Source organism: Miniopterus natalensis, chromosome 4, assembly GCF_054644295.1.
Source record: "Miniopterus natalensis isolate mMinNat1 chromosome 4, mMinNat1.hap1, whole genome shotgun sequence".
NCBI classification, from domain to species: domain Eukaryota; kingdom Metazoa; phylum Chordata; class Mammalia; order Chiroptera; family Miniopteridae; genus Miniopterus; species Miniopterus natalensis.
In genome coordinates, this window is record NC_142084.1 from 80,071,604 (window position 1) to 80,085,085 (window position 13,482).

A 13,482-nucleotide genomic window follows, 5' to 3' on the forward strand; every position below is an offset into this window, starting at 1 on the left:
TATTTTTAGAGTAGACTTAGGTTCACAGCACAATTGAGCAGAAGGCTCCAAGATTTCCCACATACCACTGTCCCCCCACATGCACAGCCTCCCCCACTATCAACAAACATCTCCAGGGCTGTGTCTTTATAGATGAGACCAGTGTTGTTACCGAGCCTCTCTGCCAATCCAGGAACCACCCAGGCCTCTCACTGAATTATCGCTTTTCATTCAATCAACCCACTTTCAAAATTTTAACATTATTCCAAAAGGAAACTTTATATCACCAGTGGCCACAAGTAGAAATGAAACTAACTGTGCTGGTGTTTCAGGAACACCAACGTGCAATGCTAGGGAGCAAAGCTATCACATCTGGGAAACTCCCTCAGCATGGAGGGTTCGGCCCCATCTGGGGCCATTTCGGACCCCTCAGGCCAAGGGACCCAGACAGGCCATCGCTGTTCAGGCTGCCCTGATATGCACTGTGCATCCCAGGGTGGGCCCAAACTCACAGGTCGAAGATCAGGTAATGGTGTCCCTCCTCAGAGATGCTGTCGTGGAGCCGGACTGTGGGAGGAGCCAAGGCGGCCAGTTACACCAGAGCACACTGGTCCCCACCCTGCCCTTCCTCTCATCCTCCCAACAGCCAACATTGCAATTTCCAGACGGTCACTGAGCACACGCTAGGTACCAGGTGCTTTGACAAATGCAGGTGAACAGGGGCTCGCTGACTTCAGGCACTGCCCAAAGGGGCCTGGGCTTAAAAACAACAGACCCCATTTTTGGTCAAAGCTTGGTCCACTCCTGGCTCCAACCCTCAGTTTCCTTTCTGGGCAAATGAGCACCATAGAATGAGCCTGAGGCTCAGATCTCTGCCACTTGCTAGCTGTGTGACTTTGGGCAAGTTGCTACACCTTTTTGAGCCTCTCTTTCCTTGCCTGGACAATGAGAGTGAGACTCTTGGACTTGGAGGCACACAGTCAGTGCTCAGTCGGTGCTGGCCCCAAGTGAATATCCCTGATCTGCTTCCAGGTCTGAGCAGACAATAGGCCGGTGGGGGCAGCAGTGACAGCAGTCCCCAAGTTCTGGCATGCTAAAAAACTGCCATCCCTTCATACCTCATTTACCAAGAACAGAGCCAGCTTCCCAGGAGCCCAGAGCCTCCAAAATTATTCCCTGCGCTTCTGAAAGAAAGGGCCAGAGGTCTGGGGCTGACTCCAGGCCCTGCACCCTGCCAGCCAAGGGCAAGTTCTCCCTGGACAGGTTCACATCCTCTCCTGCGCCACAGCTGAAAATGTGCGCAGAGGGGGTGCAGGCCAGAGGATTATAATGCGTCTCACGATAGAAAATTACACAGCTGTGAAGATCATGCAGCAGTTATCTATTCACTGGTTTGGAATCGGCTCTCAATTACGCTGTTTAGTGAAAAGCAAAATGCGAAACAGTGTGCATCGTCATTTTTTCAAGATGCATTGAAGCCTGTATATGTCATTAGTCTCGGGGACATGGAGATGTGGGCATTGGGGTGCCTTGGGGTGTAATTGGGGGAGCAGGGGTCATGGATAGGTGAGACTTACTTTTCACTGTAAACCCTAATGCCATGGAATTCTGGCCATGCACATGGATTTTTGACTCAATACTGAGTCCCCTAAATTCCTTATGGCTCTCAAATTTGCATATAAAGTTTGGAGAAACAGGCATCAAATACCTGGGACTAGGTGCCTACTATGGGGGAAGGGGAGATGGAGACCAGAGATGGAGCAGGAGGAAAGGGGCACACAAAAATTGAATTCTTAAATGATGATACATGTATTATAAATAATGTCTGAAAAATGTTTTAAATCTATCTTAAAGCAAAACTAAAAATCCTATAGTATAGGATTATACTATATATACTAAAAGTATATATAGTATAATCCTGCTTTGATTTTTTTAATCAACATTTTATTATAAAAAATTTCAAACATACAGTCAAGTGGCCACCCATGTGCCCACCACCTGGGTCCTATCATTAATGTTTTCTTATACTTGTCTTACTACATGTCTATCCATCCCTCCATCCATTCATCAATTTTAATTTTTGAATGCATTTCAAAGCAAATGCAGGCTTAATTTTGAAAAGGTATATGTGTATTGAACTGAGTATCCTGTGTTTTTTGTGTGCAGACTGTAGCAACCCTACATTGAGGCCCTGCCCAGACCCCCCTTGGTAAGACAGTGCAGCCACCTGCAGCTGCTGGGAAGGTTGGCTGCTCACAGCTGCTCTAGTTTTTCTGGGGAATTGCCCACTGGTGATGGAGCCACCCTGCCCACCAGATTACCTGCAGCCTTCAACTAATGCCTGCAGGTAACGTGGGGAGGCAAGGTTGCTGCAGAGGCCCAGTCTCCTTGCCTTAAGGAGGGACAACTCCAAGATGGGACTTATGCTCCAGAGGCCTCCCCACTGCACACACACACACACACCCCACCTGGGATCAAGTCAAAGTTGTACCTGGCCTCAGGCCACATTCCTTCCCCTTTTCCCTCCTGCTTCCCCCCCCACCCCCATCCCTTACAGGTGTCCTCTGGGAGCACAAGCACCTGAGTCCCTACCTTGGGCTCTTCTTCTAGGAAACCTGACCTGAGAAGAGGTGTGCAGGTGTACTTGAGAAGGTGCAGGCACTAATTGTCACATGGAAGCAAAATCATGCAGTGTTAGCCCTAGATGCTGAAGTTATAGGAGATACTTTAAAAATTACTTGTCTTCTCATTTATGTACAATAAACTTGCATTGTTAGTGTATCAAGGTCAAGTTTTGAAAAAGACCCTTTTCTTGCCCCAGCTTCCTCCAGGTGGGCTCTTGGCGATCGGCTCCTTCCTGTCTCCTCCGCTCCAGTGGGGCATGAGAGGTTTGGACTTCCCTGAGGGTGAGTAGCCACATTGCAGCCAGAACCATGTAAGAAAGGGCTTTCAGGGCTGCCCAACAGCCATTTACAGGGAGCTCCAAAGAGATTGGGGTCCCAGGTCACCTTCTAACCAGGAGCCCCGGCCCCTTTAGAGAAGGCCCTCACGGTTCAGGGGAATGGACAGAATTGGGATGGGGTGTTTCTCCAGCTGACTTTAGCTCAGGTGGTGCATTTGCGCTAATTATAAAAGGCTGTTCCTCTGAGCAGCCAGGTGACAGGGACATGGGCTGGATTCCAGCCCCCATCCATGGCAGAATATTGGAGTCAGTTTCAGTCACCAAGAGGTAGCTGAATCACCGCTCGGAGTCCAAGAGACAGGCCTTCTCCTTTCACTGCTGTTTTCACATAAAAACCTCCCCTCCCATCAGCAGAGGTCTCCCTGAAAACAAACTCAGCCCAGAGCCCAAGAGGAAAGGCAGAATTCAAGGGCCACAGGCTATGCAACGGTGTGACCCCTGGTGCAGAAATCGGCGTGTCTATGCCCATTGAATTATACTGTCCCTTTTTTTACTTTTTAAAATATTTTCATAAACCAAAATTCTGTAACCTAGTTTTCATTTATGTAGCTGAACTCACAAGTTTCTGACATTCCTGCCATATTTCTAACAGTTGCCATTTTTTTCTTAGAAGGTGAAGGGTAGTACTTGTTCCCTTACCCACATGTCCCCCTGACAGCACACGCCTGAGGTCCACTTGGGAAGCTAAATAGAATGACTGAGAGTAGACTCTGAAGTCAGGCTTGCTGGGTTCACCCCCCAGCAACACTTCTTATTAGCTGTGTAACTTTGGGCACACTCTGTAACCTCTCTGAGCCTCCTCTCCTAACAGCAGTGGGGGATTACTGCAATCGTGCTGGTAAAGCACTCAACACAGTGCCTGGCACCCCAAATCACCTGCTAAACCCTCAGGTCGTCCCCTGCTCCCTGAGGGGGCCTTCTGGGGTCTGCCCTATCAGCAGGTGGTAATGATACAGAGAGCTATGGTCTGTCATCCCCAGGGCCCATAACTTACTGCTCCCCATTAGAGCTGGGACTGAGAGGGGGAAGGGGCACAAGGGGGAGGAGGGAGCTTTGACCCGAGGCAGCTGTGATGGAGTAGCAACACACACTCACTCACTCACTCATACCTCCTTTAAAGAACCTTGGAATTTTGTAGCCAGAGATCACTCACAAGCTCCTCCATGATACAGTTGGGGAGCTGGAGGCTGGGAGGGGGCCACACAGTGAGGCCAGAAGCAGACTGGGGACCAGGGTCCAACCAGAGTCCCTCCCGCCAGCGCCAGCTGCTGTTTGTGCAGCCCTGCTCTCCTTCCCAGGCACAGGGAAGGGGAGGTGCCTCCTGGGTATAAATAGCAGACAGAGCGCTTCTCTTTAGCAGGAGAGTTAACCCTTGGGGCCCTGAGCACAGAGAGATGCTTCCCTGGAGGGAGAAGGTGTGGTCGCTGTCAGAGTTGGAATACTCCTTAGAGAGCAGCCAGGCCTTGTTCCTCAGAGTGTGGTCTGTGAACCAGCAGCCTTGGCATCACCTCAGAGCATGTTAGAAATGCTAAATATTGGCCCCCACCCAGACCTAGACCTGTTGAGCCACAATCTACCTGTTAACAAAATGCCCAGGTGGTTTGGATAGCCCTCTCCTTGTGAAGATGGGGGAAAGTGGCTCAGAGAGGGTAGTGCTCCTACCCAAGGTCACACAGCCATTTCCTGACAGAACTATATCTAGAATCTGTACTTTTTCCTCTCTGACTCACCTGATGGGTAGGGACACAGCCTCCCCAACTGTGCAGGGATTGGGGAGGAGAGGGGAGGTGAGGCCTGTCCTGGGCCCAACCTCTCCACATGGCCTGCACTCCATCTATCCTGGGGGCAGGAGCCACCTTGCAGCTTGCCTGTAAGGGGCAGGCCAGCCACAGGTCTAAGTGGGTGGGCAGGGGCACGGTGCCAGGCTGACTCAGCATGGGGGTGGGTGAGGGAAGTGGGCTGCACTGGTCAAGGCCAAGCGTGGCCTATTTTCATCTCTCTCAAGAGATGAAAGGCTTCGGGAGTTTTCCTGAAACAGCTTTTCTGAAGGAGGCTGCCGGCAGCGTGGGCTGCGAGGAAGGGCCCCTTCTTCACCTTCCCCCCACCCAAGCTGGTCTCTGTGGAATGTGGAAACCATCAAAGACACCCCCTGTTCCTATCTCTCTTGCCGCCATCCCGAGAAGAAAGCAACTGCCTCCCCACCCCATCAGCAAAAACCCACCAGGAGGGGCAGGGGACCCGAGCCCAGCCCCACACCCCACCCCTCACTTGTCCCTGAAGAATGTACCGATGTTGGGGTGCTTCAGTAGACGGCAGATGCGGGCTTCACGCTCCAGCTTCTGATGGTCTGAAACACAGATAGATGCCCAGGTGAGTCCCAGGTGAGGAGGAACCTCCACCCGCTCCATCTCTCCCTCCTACAGCTTCTAATGAGCTCCATCCCCCAGGGCAGCCCCTGGGCCCTGGAAGAGCTGGCCTTTCAGGCAGGGCCTCTGGGTTGTCCAGGGAGGCAGTGAGATGCAGCAGGAGAGGCCAGGGTTGCAATGATGCAGAAGACCCTTCCCCTCTCTGGGCTCCAATCTCCAGGGCTCTCAAATGAAGGGTATCCCTGAGCCTCTTCCTGTATAAGACCTAAACTCCATAAAGCCAGGACCCCCCCCACCCCGCCAGGAGGGGACCACCCGCCATGCCCCTCCTCCAGCCCTGCCCTCCTCCAGCCCTGCCCCTCACACTGCACTCCAGCCAGACTAAACTGATGAACTTCACTTCTCACTTTGAGGCCTTGGCACACTGGTTCTCTCAGCTTGGAACGCTCTCCCTCAACCTCCCACTGGTCCTTCACTGGCCATCACTCACTCCTACCCATCCTTAGATCCTCCCCTCTCCTGGCAGCCTGCCCTGATTGCCAGGCTGGTGGGGACCCCTCCTCTGTGCTCTCAGGGCCCCTGCACAGCATATCTCAATGGCTCATTGATATCTCTACCCTTGAGGGTGGGGCCTTGGTCTCTGTTATACCCCTGGCAGCTACCCAAATGCCTGGCACATAGTAGGTACTCAAAAAATAACTGAATGAAAGAACAAGAGATTGAATGAGTGAACATTTCTAAGGCAGTGGGTATTCTCTGCAGAAGAGCTGTATTAACTTGCAGAAGCCACCTCCCCTGCAGAGGACACAGAGAGCCCCAAAGAATCTCCAGGATAGAACTTATATGTGGCTTACCCAGAGCTCTCACACTTGCCTCCCCGGATGCTTGTCCTAATCCCCTGGGCCTCCCCACCCACCTGGTCAGGATCTGCCACCTCTGGTCTCTGACTCTGAGGCTGCTAGAAACAGTCATACCCCGTTCCGGTCCTCCCAGCAACCCTAGCTGTGGGCATCACTGTCCCCATTTTATAGATGTGGAAACTGCAGCCTGAGAAGCTGAGGCCTCATCGGTGGCAGAACTGGGACTGGAAATGTATTTCCCACTTCCCTTTCTGATGCTTTACTCACAATTCAGTCATTAATGCTTTGATTTTCAAAAGCAACACCAATAAAACAGGGACCATTTACAAATGTAGAATATTTACCATGCTCTAGGCATTGTGCAGAGAGCTTTGTATGCATTTCAAACCCTCACCGCAACCCTTTGAGGGAGGTGTAATTACTATTCTGGCTTTTAAGAAGAAGAAACAGAGGTTCCAGGAGGTTAAGTGCCTTCCCAAAGTCACTCCCGTAGTGAGCAATGTAGCCACGCATTGTACCCACGCATTGTACCCAGGCAGCCAGACTCCAGGGGTGAGCTTTAAAATCCTGTGCTATGCTTTCCTCCTTTCCCTGACAAACCTCCACCACTTCTACCTGCCCCAAATTCCCAAAGGGGAAAATCGAGGCCCAAGGGAGGGTTCTCCCACAGACACTCAGAGGCAGAGCTAGGGCTAGAACCCTGGTCTCCCAGTGGCCCCTTCAGAGCAGGTAGGCACCAGGGAGGGTGATGAGCGTGGAGAAGCCTCAGCCCTTGTCCCCTGGCGGCCAGCTCCCTTTGCCCCACCCCCTCCATTAAGCAATCACAGCCACCCTCCAAAGGCAGCAGAAGCCAAGATCAATACTGAAATGTGGCTTTTCCATCAGCAAAGCAATTAAATCCAATCAAGTTTTCATAGAGTGTAAGCTCAACTCCCCAGCTAAAGACCAGCTGCAGGCTAAGGAGGGAAGGTGGGCCCAGGGGTATCCCCCTAATTCCCCTTCCCTCCCTGCCTCCCTCCTTAGCCTCTAGAGTGGGGGAAGGGCAATTCCAGTGCGAAGGAGGGGAATCCCCATCTACTGGTGGAGGGCCCTCAGTGGACTGAGGAAGGCTGGCCCCAGGCCCTGCTCCGTACCCTGCCCCTCCATCCCTCCATCCCTCCATCCCTCCATCCCCAGCAGGACTAGAAAACAGGCAGGTCAAAGTTGGGCTTAGCAGGGGGGGCTGGGGCCTCCTGGCTGAGGCTGCATGTGGGGAGGGGCAAATTCGGAATTCTCGTGTTTCCTCTATGTGAGGTTACCCAGGAGCAGAGCTATACCCAGGATTGAAAGAAGAAACTGTTGGTCATGCAGCTAACTCGTGCCTGGTTACCAGACCTCACTGCTGGAAATGCTGGGAACTAATTGTTTTTATAAATCTTATAATGGTCTTGTGCATAGTACAATTCCACTGCACTGCAACTTTCAGTACTAAAAGCATTAATTTCTTTAATGGAAACAGACACGTTATACAATAATTTTTGTAACTCTGTTTGAAATGTTTTTATTTTCTAACACTATACAGGAAACCCCAGGAAGTGTAGGGATTGTATTTCTCTTGACCTCTGAGACCTTGCTCTGTTATGTAGATGGGGAAACTGAGGCACAGCGATAAAGAAGCAGTCCCTTTATCAAAATCACTTATCAAAATGCTCCAGCCTTATTAGAACTCAGAGCTCTGAGAATCTACTCCTGGACATACCCTCTAATACCCACCCATCAAAAGTCCTCAGCAGCCAAGGATTTCTTATTAAAATATAAAATAGATCCTGTCACTCCTGAGCTTTGAACTCTCCCACGGCTTCCCAATGTACTTTTTTTTTTTAATACATCTTTATTGATTTCAGAGAGAGGAAAGGAGATGGAGAGACAGATAGAAACATCAATGATGAGAGAGTCATTGATCGAGCCCACAACCCGGGCATGTGCCCTGACCGGGAATCGAACCCCGATCGCCTGGATCCCAGGTGGACGCTCAACCACTGAGCCACGCCCGGCCGGGCCCCAATGTACTTTTAATATAATCCAAACTCCCCAGTACAGCCAGCAAGACCCTGCTGGGTCCTGCCTCATCTTGACTTTGAAGCTCCAGCCAAATTGGTCTCCTTTTGGGCTCAAGCACATAGAGCCCTTCCCACCTCAGGGCCTTTGCATTTGCTGTGCCCTCTGCCTGAAATGCTCTTATCCTGGGTCTTCTCATGGCTGCCTCCTTCTTTTGTTCTGAGTGACCCTCCTGCCCCATTATTTCCCCATTACCCTGTCTTATTTTCTTCATAACACTCATCACTTCCCGAGATTACTCAGCTTATCTGTGTGTTTAATGCTCTTTTTAGTCCCCCTTCCTAGAAAACAGGTGCAATGAGAGCAAGACCTTGTCTGTCGGTCTCTGCCACGTTCCCAGGGCCTAGAGCTCAGCTTGTCAAAGATCTCATAGTTAAAAACTGGCTGAGCTGGGATCTCAATCCATGTCCATAATTACTATACTATATTGCCTCCCATTCTAATAATTGATTAATTGCTAAACCAATCCATGCAGCTCAGTAGAGTCCCACAATGGTGAGAGATCTGAAGGAAGCCTGGGTACCTGGAAGGGTCATCCCCCAATGCCCATAACATACCTGTAAACCTTCCCTCTCCCTCCCTGAGGGTAGGCCTCCAGGATGTTGGGGTTTTGGGAGCCAGCCCTGCCCAGAGCTCAGCAGGCATGGGTGGGTAGAAACTCTGGGGGTAGGTTTCTGAGGCCAGCAGGGCAAGGTGGGACAGAGAAGGGGCGGGGGAATCCTGGGGGGAGTGCAATTAGGCAGTTTGGAGGGCTCTCTGTCTGTAGAGGGGCTGCGCTCTAGCAGGCAGGTGGGCTATGAGATTCTGACCAGAGGCACAGGAACCAGGAGAGAAAATAGGCCTCCAAGTCTGGAACAGGCAATGCCCCACCCTCCACCGGGCCTCCACACGACTCAGGATCCTGGGAGGTTGGATAAATAATCATCAGGACAGAGTGCCAGGCAGGGGTGACAGGAGGATGGGGAGGAAGGGAAAGATGTCTTGGTGCCACCCCACAGGCTCCCTCACGAGGACCAAAAGCTCTGGGGCAGCCTGAATGAGCTCATGCTCTAATTCCCACCCGGGTCCTGACACTGGCCACCAGGGAGCTGAGAAGTGACCCCTCAGTGGGGCCTGTGGAGGATGCTGTACCCAGGCCAGTCACCTCTGGCTGCACCAGCTGCGTCCACACGCACCGCAGTGTTAATGAACTCTGCGTGGGCCTGGTGAGCTGGGGCTGGAAAGCACACAGAGCCCCTGGCAGGGAGTTAGCATGGGCTAGATACTCGCTGACAGGATTTTGTCAACGCCACAGGAGCTCGGGCCTCACCTACGGAATCCAACCCTCGGGGGTAGAACCACCCAGGGCAGCTGCATTTCTATAAAGGCTCCCGAGGGGGTTTGGCAGGGACTGGGACAGGCAAAATTACCTTTCATTTCATGTCTATATGGTCTCTTGGAATTGTTTATCATATGAGTATTTTATTTAAAAGGTTAGTTTAAAAATACATACAAAAAATATCTCCTGGGTTTGGGAACCGCTGGATAGAAGAGGCTGCCTGGATGGGGAAGGGCAAGCCACAGCTCCCTGGGGGTTAGAGAGATGCCCCAGGTGGGTATGGTCCCCACCAGGAGTGCCAGCAGGAGAAGCTTAGAGAGTGTTGCCAAATAGTCTCAAACCATCCCGCCCCAGGCACCTTGAGTGGCAAACAAAGAAACCAGCTAAAAAGGAGCTTGCTTGCCTCTCCCGCTGGGGAGAAAGCTTGGGCAGCTGGCAGGTTTCTTTGGAAAGGTTCCCCCAAGAATATTCCCACTCCCATCATATTCACCCAGGCCTGGTCTACTTTCCTCCCAGGAGGTCAGAGGTTCAACAAATCTCCAAAAAGAAGGGGCATGGCAGTTACTGCCTGGCACAGCCCATTGCATACACTGCCCAGGAATGCTTAGTCACCTTCTAAAACAGAGGCAATTGCTCTCCCTTCTCCCTCTTACGTGTGTGTGTGTGTGTGTGTGTGTGTGTGTGTGTGTGTGTGTGTGTGTGTGTAACTGGGCCAAGGCCCCCAGCATCGGAAGGACCTTGGTGCCTGTCACCCCAAGTCATGGCTCTAGTCCTTCCCCCACTATTTTTCAGGGATTGGGACATCTCCCTTGATCATTAGAGATGCAAAGCACAGAGAAGGCACCAGACTGCCACTAGTCACACAGCAACAGCAAGGCCAGTCCCACCATCTGGACGTGAGGCAGGGCTCTGGCTGGCCATCCTGCCCACCCTGGCCCCTGCCCCTGGCTCTGGCTCCAGATCTTTCACAGGACAGTTCTCTCCCTCTCCTTCTTTCCGCACCAGCTTTCATGCTGAGTGTGTGCCAATGGGGGGGGGGGGAGCTGGGCTTTCAAAGAACTTCCCCCGCCCACCCAGCCTCTTCTCCCTGCAGGATACTGGTCTGCCTACAGGGGACTTTGGTAATGAAGAGAAAGTGCTGGGCTCCCAACAACACTGAGCCTGAGAGATGAAAAACAGCAACACGAGGTCTAACACGGGGCCTGCTGGAAGGCCTGCAGGGGGCAGTGTGAACATCCTGTACCAGCCTCCATGAGCCCCACACCTGCTGGGCCTTGGCACAGACACAGCTGCTGCCTGTGCCAGGCAAACACCTGGACACTATGCCAGCCCTGCATGTGATGCCTCCCACACTGCACAAGCCATGGGCTGCGCAGCTCACACCTGCACCCACCACCCGCCAGAGTTCCCTCCACCACCCAGTGGTCCCCCAAGGTAGCTTAGACACCGTTCAGACCAGGGGTTGAATCTTTGAAGGTAACTTTCCCCAACACACTGACCACAGTCACCATCATTGCTGCCCTAATGACATGCTAAAGCCAAGAAGCAAGACCTCTAGGCAGCCTCCCCAAGTTTTAACGTCCACCTGAATCATCTGGGTGTCTTGTTAAATGCACACTGATTTCTTAAGTCTAGAATCAATAATTTGCCTTTTTAGTAATCTCTTGGTGATGCTGCTGCTGCTGGTCTAGGATCACTTCCAAATTAGAATTACCTGGGGGTCTTTTCCAAAACCCAGGTCACACCCCAGGCTAATTAAGTCACAACCTCTGGGGGTGGGACCTGGACATCAAGAATGTTTGAAGCTCTCCAGGAGATTCCAATACGAGGACAGGTTTGGAAATCACTGTCCTAGAGATGATTGGGAACCAGAGATCAGACTGGTGTGGCTGAAGCAGAGCGCCTGGAGTTGGCCGGACACTGGTTGAGCACCTTGGATATACGGGGCGCTGTCCTAGGTACTGAGCAGGGAATGAGACCCTCCTTACCCTCTCGGAATTTAAAGTGAAGAGGAAAGATGGATGTTAAACAAGGAACAAAGCCAGTAAATGGGTCAAGTCCAGGTTGGCGGAAAGCCACAGGAGAGTGAATAGTAATAAGAGATATAAAATGGGGGAGATGCCCTCAAATTTAGGGGCCAGGGAAGTCTCTCAAAGTATGTGACGTTAAGCTGAGAACTGAAGGTCTTGATTAAGAGCCAGACTTGTAAGGAGCCAGGTAAGGGCATCCAGGCAGAGGCAACTGCAGGTACAGAGGTCTGGAGGTGAGAACAGAGACGAGTGGCAGAAAAGCAGGGAGAGGAAGTCTCACCTGACATCTTAGCCTTGACCTGGGTGTCGAGGCAGAGAGCTTGGCCTATCAGAAACTCTGTGACCTCCAGCCTAGATCCCTCAAGGAAGGAAATTGGAGGGGTCTGTTCTCATAATACCCACAGGAAGAAGAGCTCTCACCCCTGCCAGCAGCATCACCCATGGGGACAGACTCAGGCCCTGGTTCTAAGCTAAGAGGTAGAGGGAGGGGTGAAGGGAAGGAGAGCCCCGAAGGTGGTAAGGCATGGATCTCCCACCTACCTCTGGCAGAGAGTTTCTTGGTGTTGATGATCTTGGCAGCATACTCCTGGCCAGCCAACACCTTCACGCACCTGCGAACCACCGAGAAGGCTCCCCTAGGAAGACAGAGAAGTGAAAGAAGGTGAGGCTGGGCCCGAAGGCTGTGTCCCCAGGAGACGCTGGAGGCTAGAGTTTGTGCAACTGCACTGTGGTAGGTGGGGCTGCTCAAGCTCACAAGGACTGCTGCGGCCGATGCAGGGACAGAGCAGGGCTGGAGACCCAGGAGAACCACTGGCGATGGATTATTAGAAACGGCCTCGTGAGAGATGAGCCTTCCAGAGTCCTAGTAAGTTAGGCTCACCAAACTATAAAACATTATTAGAATCACAGAATCTGGGTCTCTGAAAGTTTCTAGTTTTTTGTTCTTTGAGTAGATAATACATTGACGTGGTTCAAAGTTCAAAAGATACAAAAGTGTAGATCGTGAAAAGACTCTCACCACTGGACCTGTCTCCGAGGTCCCCTCCCCAGAGACAGCCAGTGTTACCAGAACATCTTTCCACAGACACACTCCCCCACACAAATGCTACTGGACCCTGCAAGCTGTTCTGCACCCTCCATTTTCCAGGAGATATTTAAGCGAGCCTCCTCTCATTACACAAAGAGCTCCTCACAATATTGTATTCAGTCATGTGGCTGTCCTGTAATTTGCCGAGCCGATCTCCTGTCGATGGGCAATTAGGTCAGCTCCAACCTGTAGCTATTACAAACAGCGCTGCAATGACTAATCTTCTACGTGTGCATTAGAATTACATATCCTACATGTGCAAGTGTTTGTGGATAAATTTCTAGAGCCGGTGTTATTTGGTCAAAGGGTGGGTGTTGTTCAAAAATTTTGATAGGTAATGAGAGATTTGCAGTCTTAGACATTCTCCCAGCTTTTGCCAAGGGGACCATTTCCTCCACTCTTGCCAGCATGGTGCCATCAAACTTGTCTATCTTTGCTAGTGAGACAGGTGGGAAATGGCAACACAGTGTAGACCTGATTTGTAATCCTCATGCTAACAGTGACTCTGGGCATCTTTTCATATGTTTTAGGGGGTTCCTGAAATTTTATCCTCAAAGTATTGGTGGTTGAAGAGAACTCAAAGGAAGTGTTTATATAAGTTTTCTCAATTTTTAAATACTGGCACCATATTTTTTAAAATGTAAACATAGGATCTGGCCAAACAAAACTAGTTTCAGGGCTAGATCTGGCAGCTAGGTGCCATGTTGTACCCTCTACCACAAAGGTCGTCTGGTCCATCCCCTTCATATCACTGAGGGAGCCCCTGAGGGGCTGGACAATGAC

General features: G+C 51.4%; 1 protein-coding gene across 2 annotated transcripts in view; it reads right to left on the reverse strand.

The window, feature by feature from the left end:
• The window catches only part of CAMK2A (calcium/calmodulin dependent protein kinase II alpha), a 57,128-nt gene that overhangs the window by 30,140 nt on the left and 13,506 nt on the right, over positions 1 to 13,482 (reverse strand). For both annotated transcript variants that reach the window (XM_087816917.1, XM_087816918.1), the window contains exons 2-4: positions 12,153 to 12,247; positions 5,229 to 5,288; positions 492 to 546 (exon numbers count right to left, since the gene is read on the reverse strand). In XM_087816917.1, coding sequence (XP_087673043.1) covers positions 492 to 546; positions 5,229 to 5,288; positions 12,153 to 12,247 — 210 coding nt within the window. The remainder of the gene's footprint in view (positions 1 to 491; positions 547 to 5,228; positions 5,289 to 12,152; positions 12,248 to 13,482) is intronic.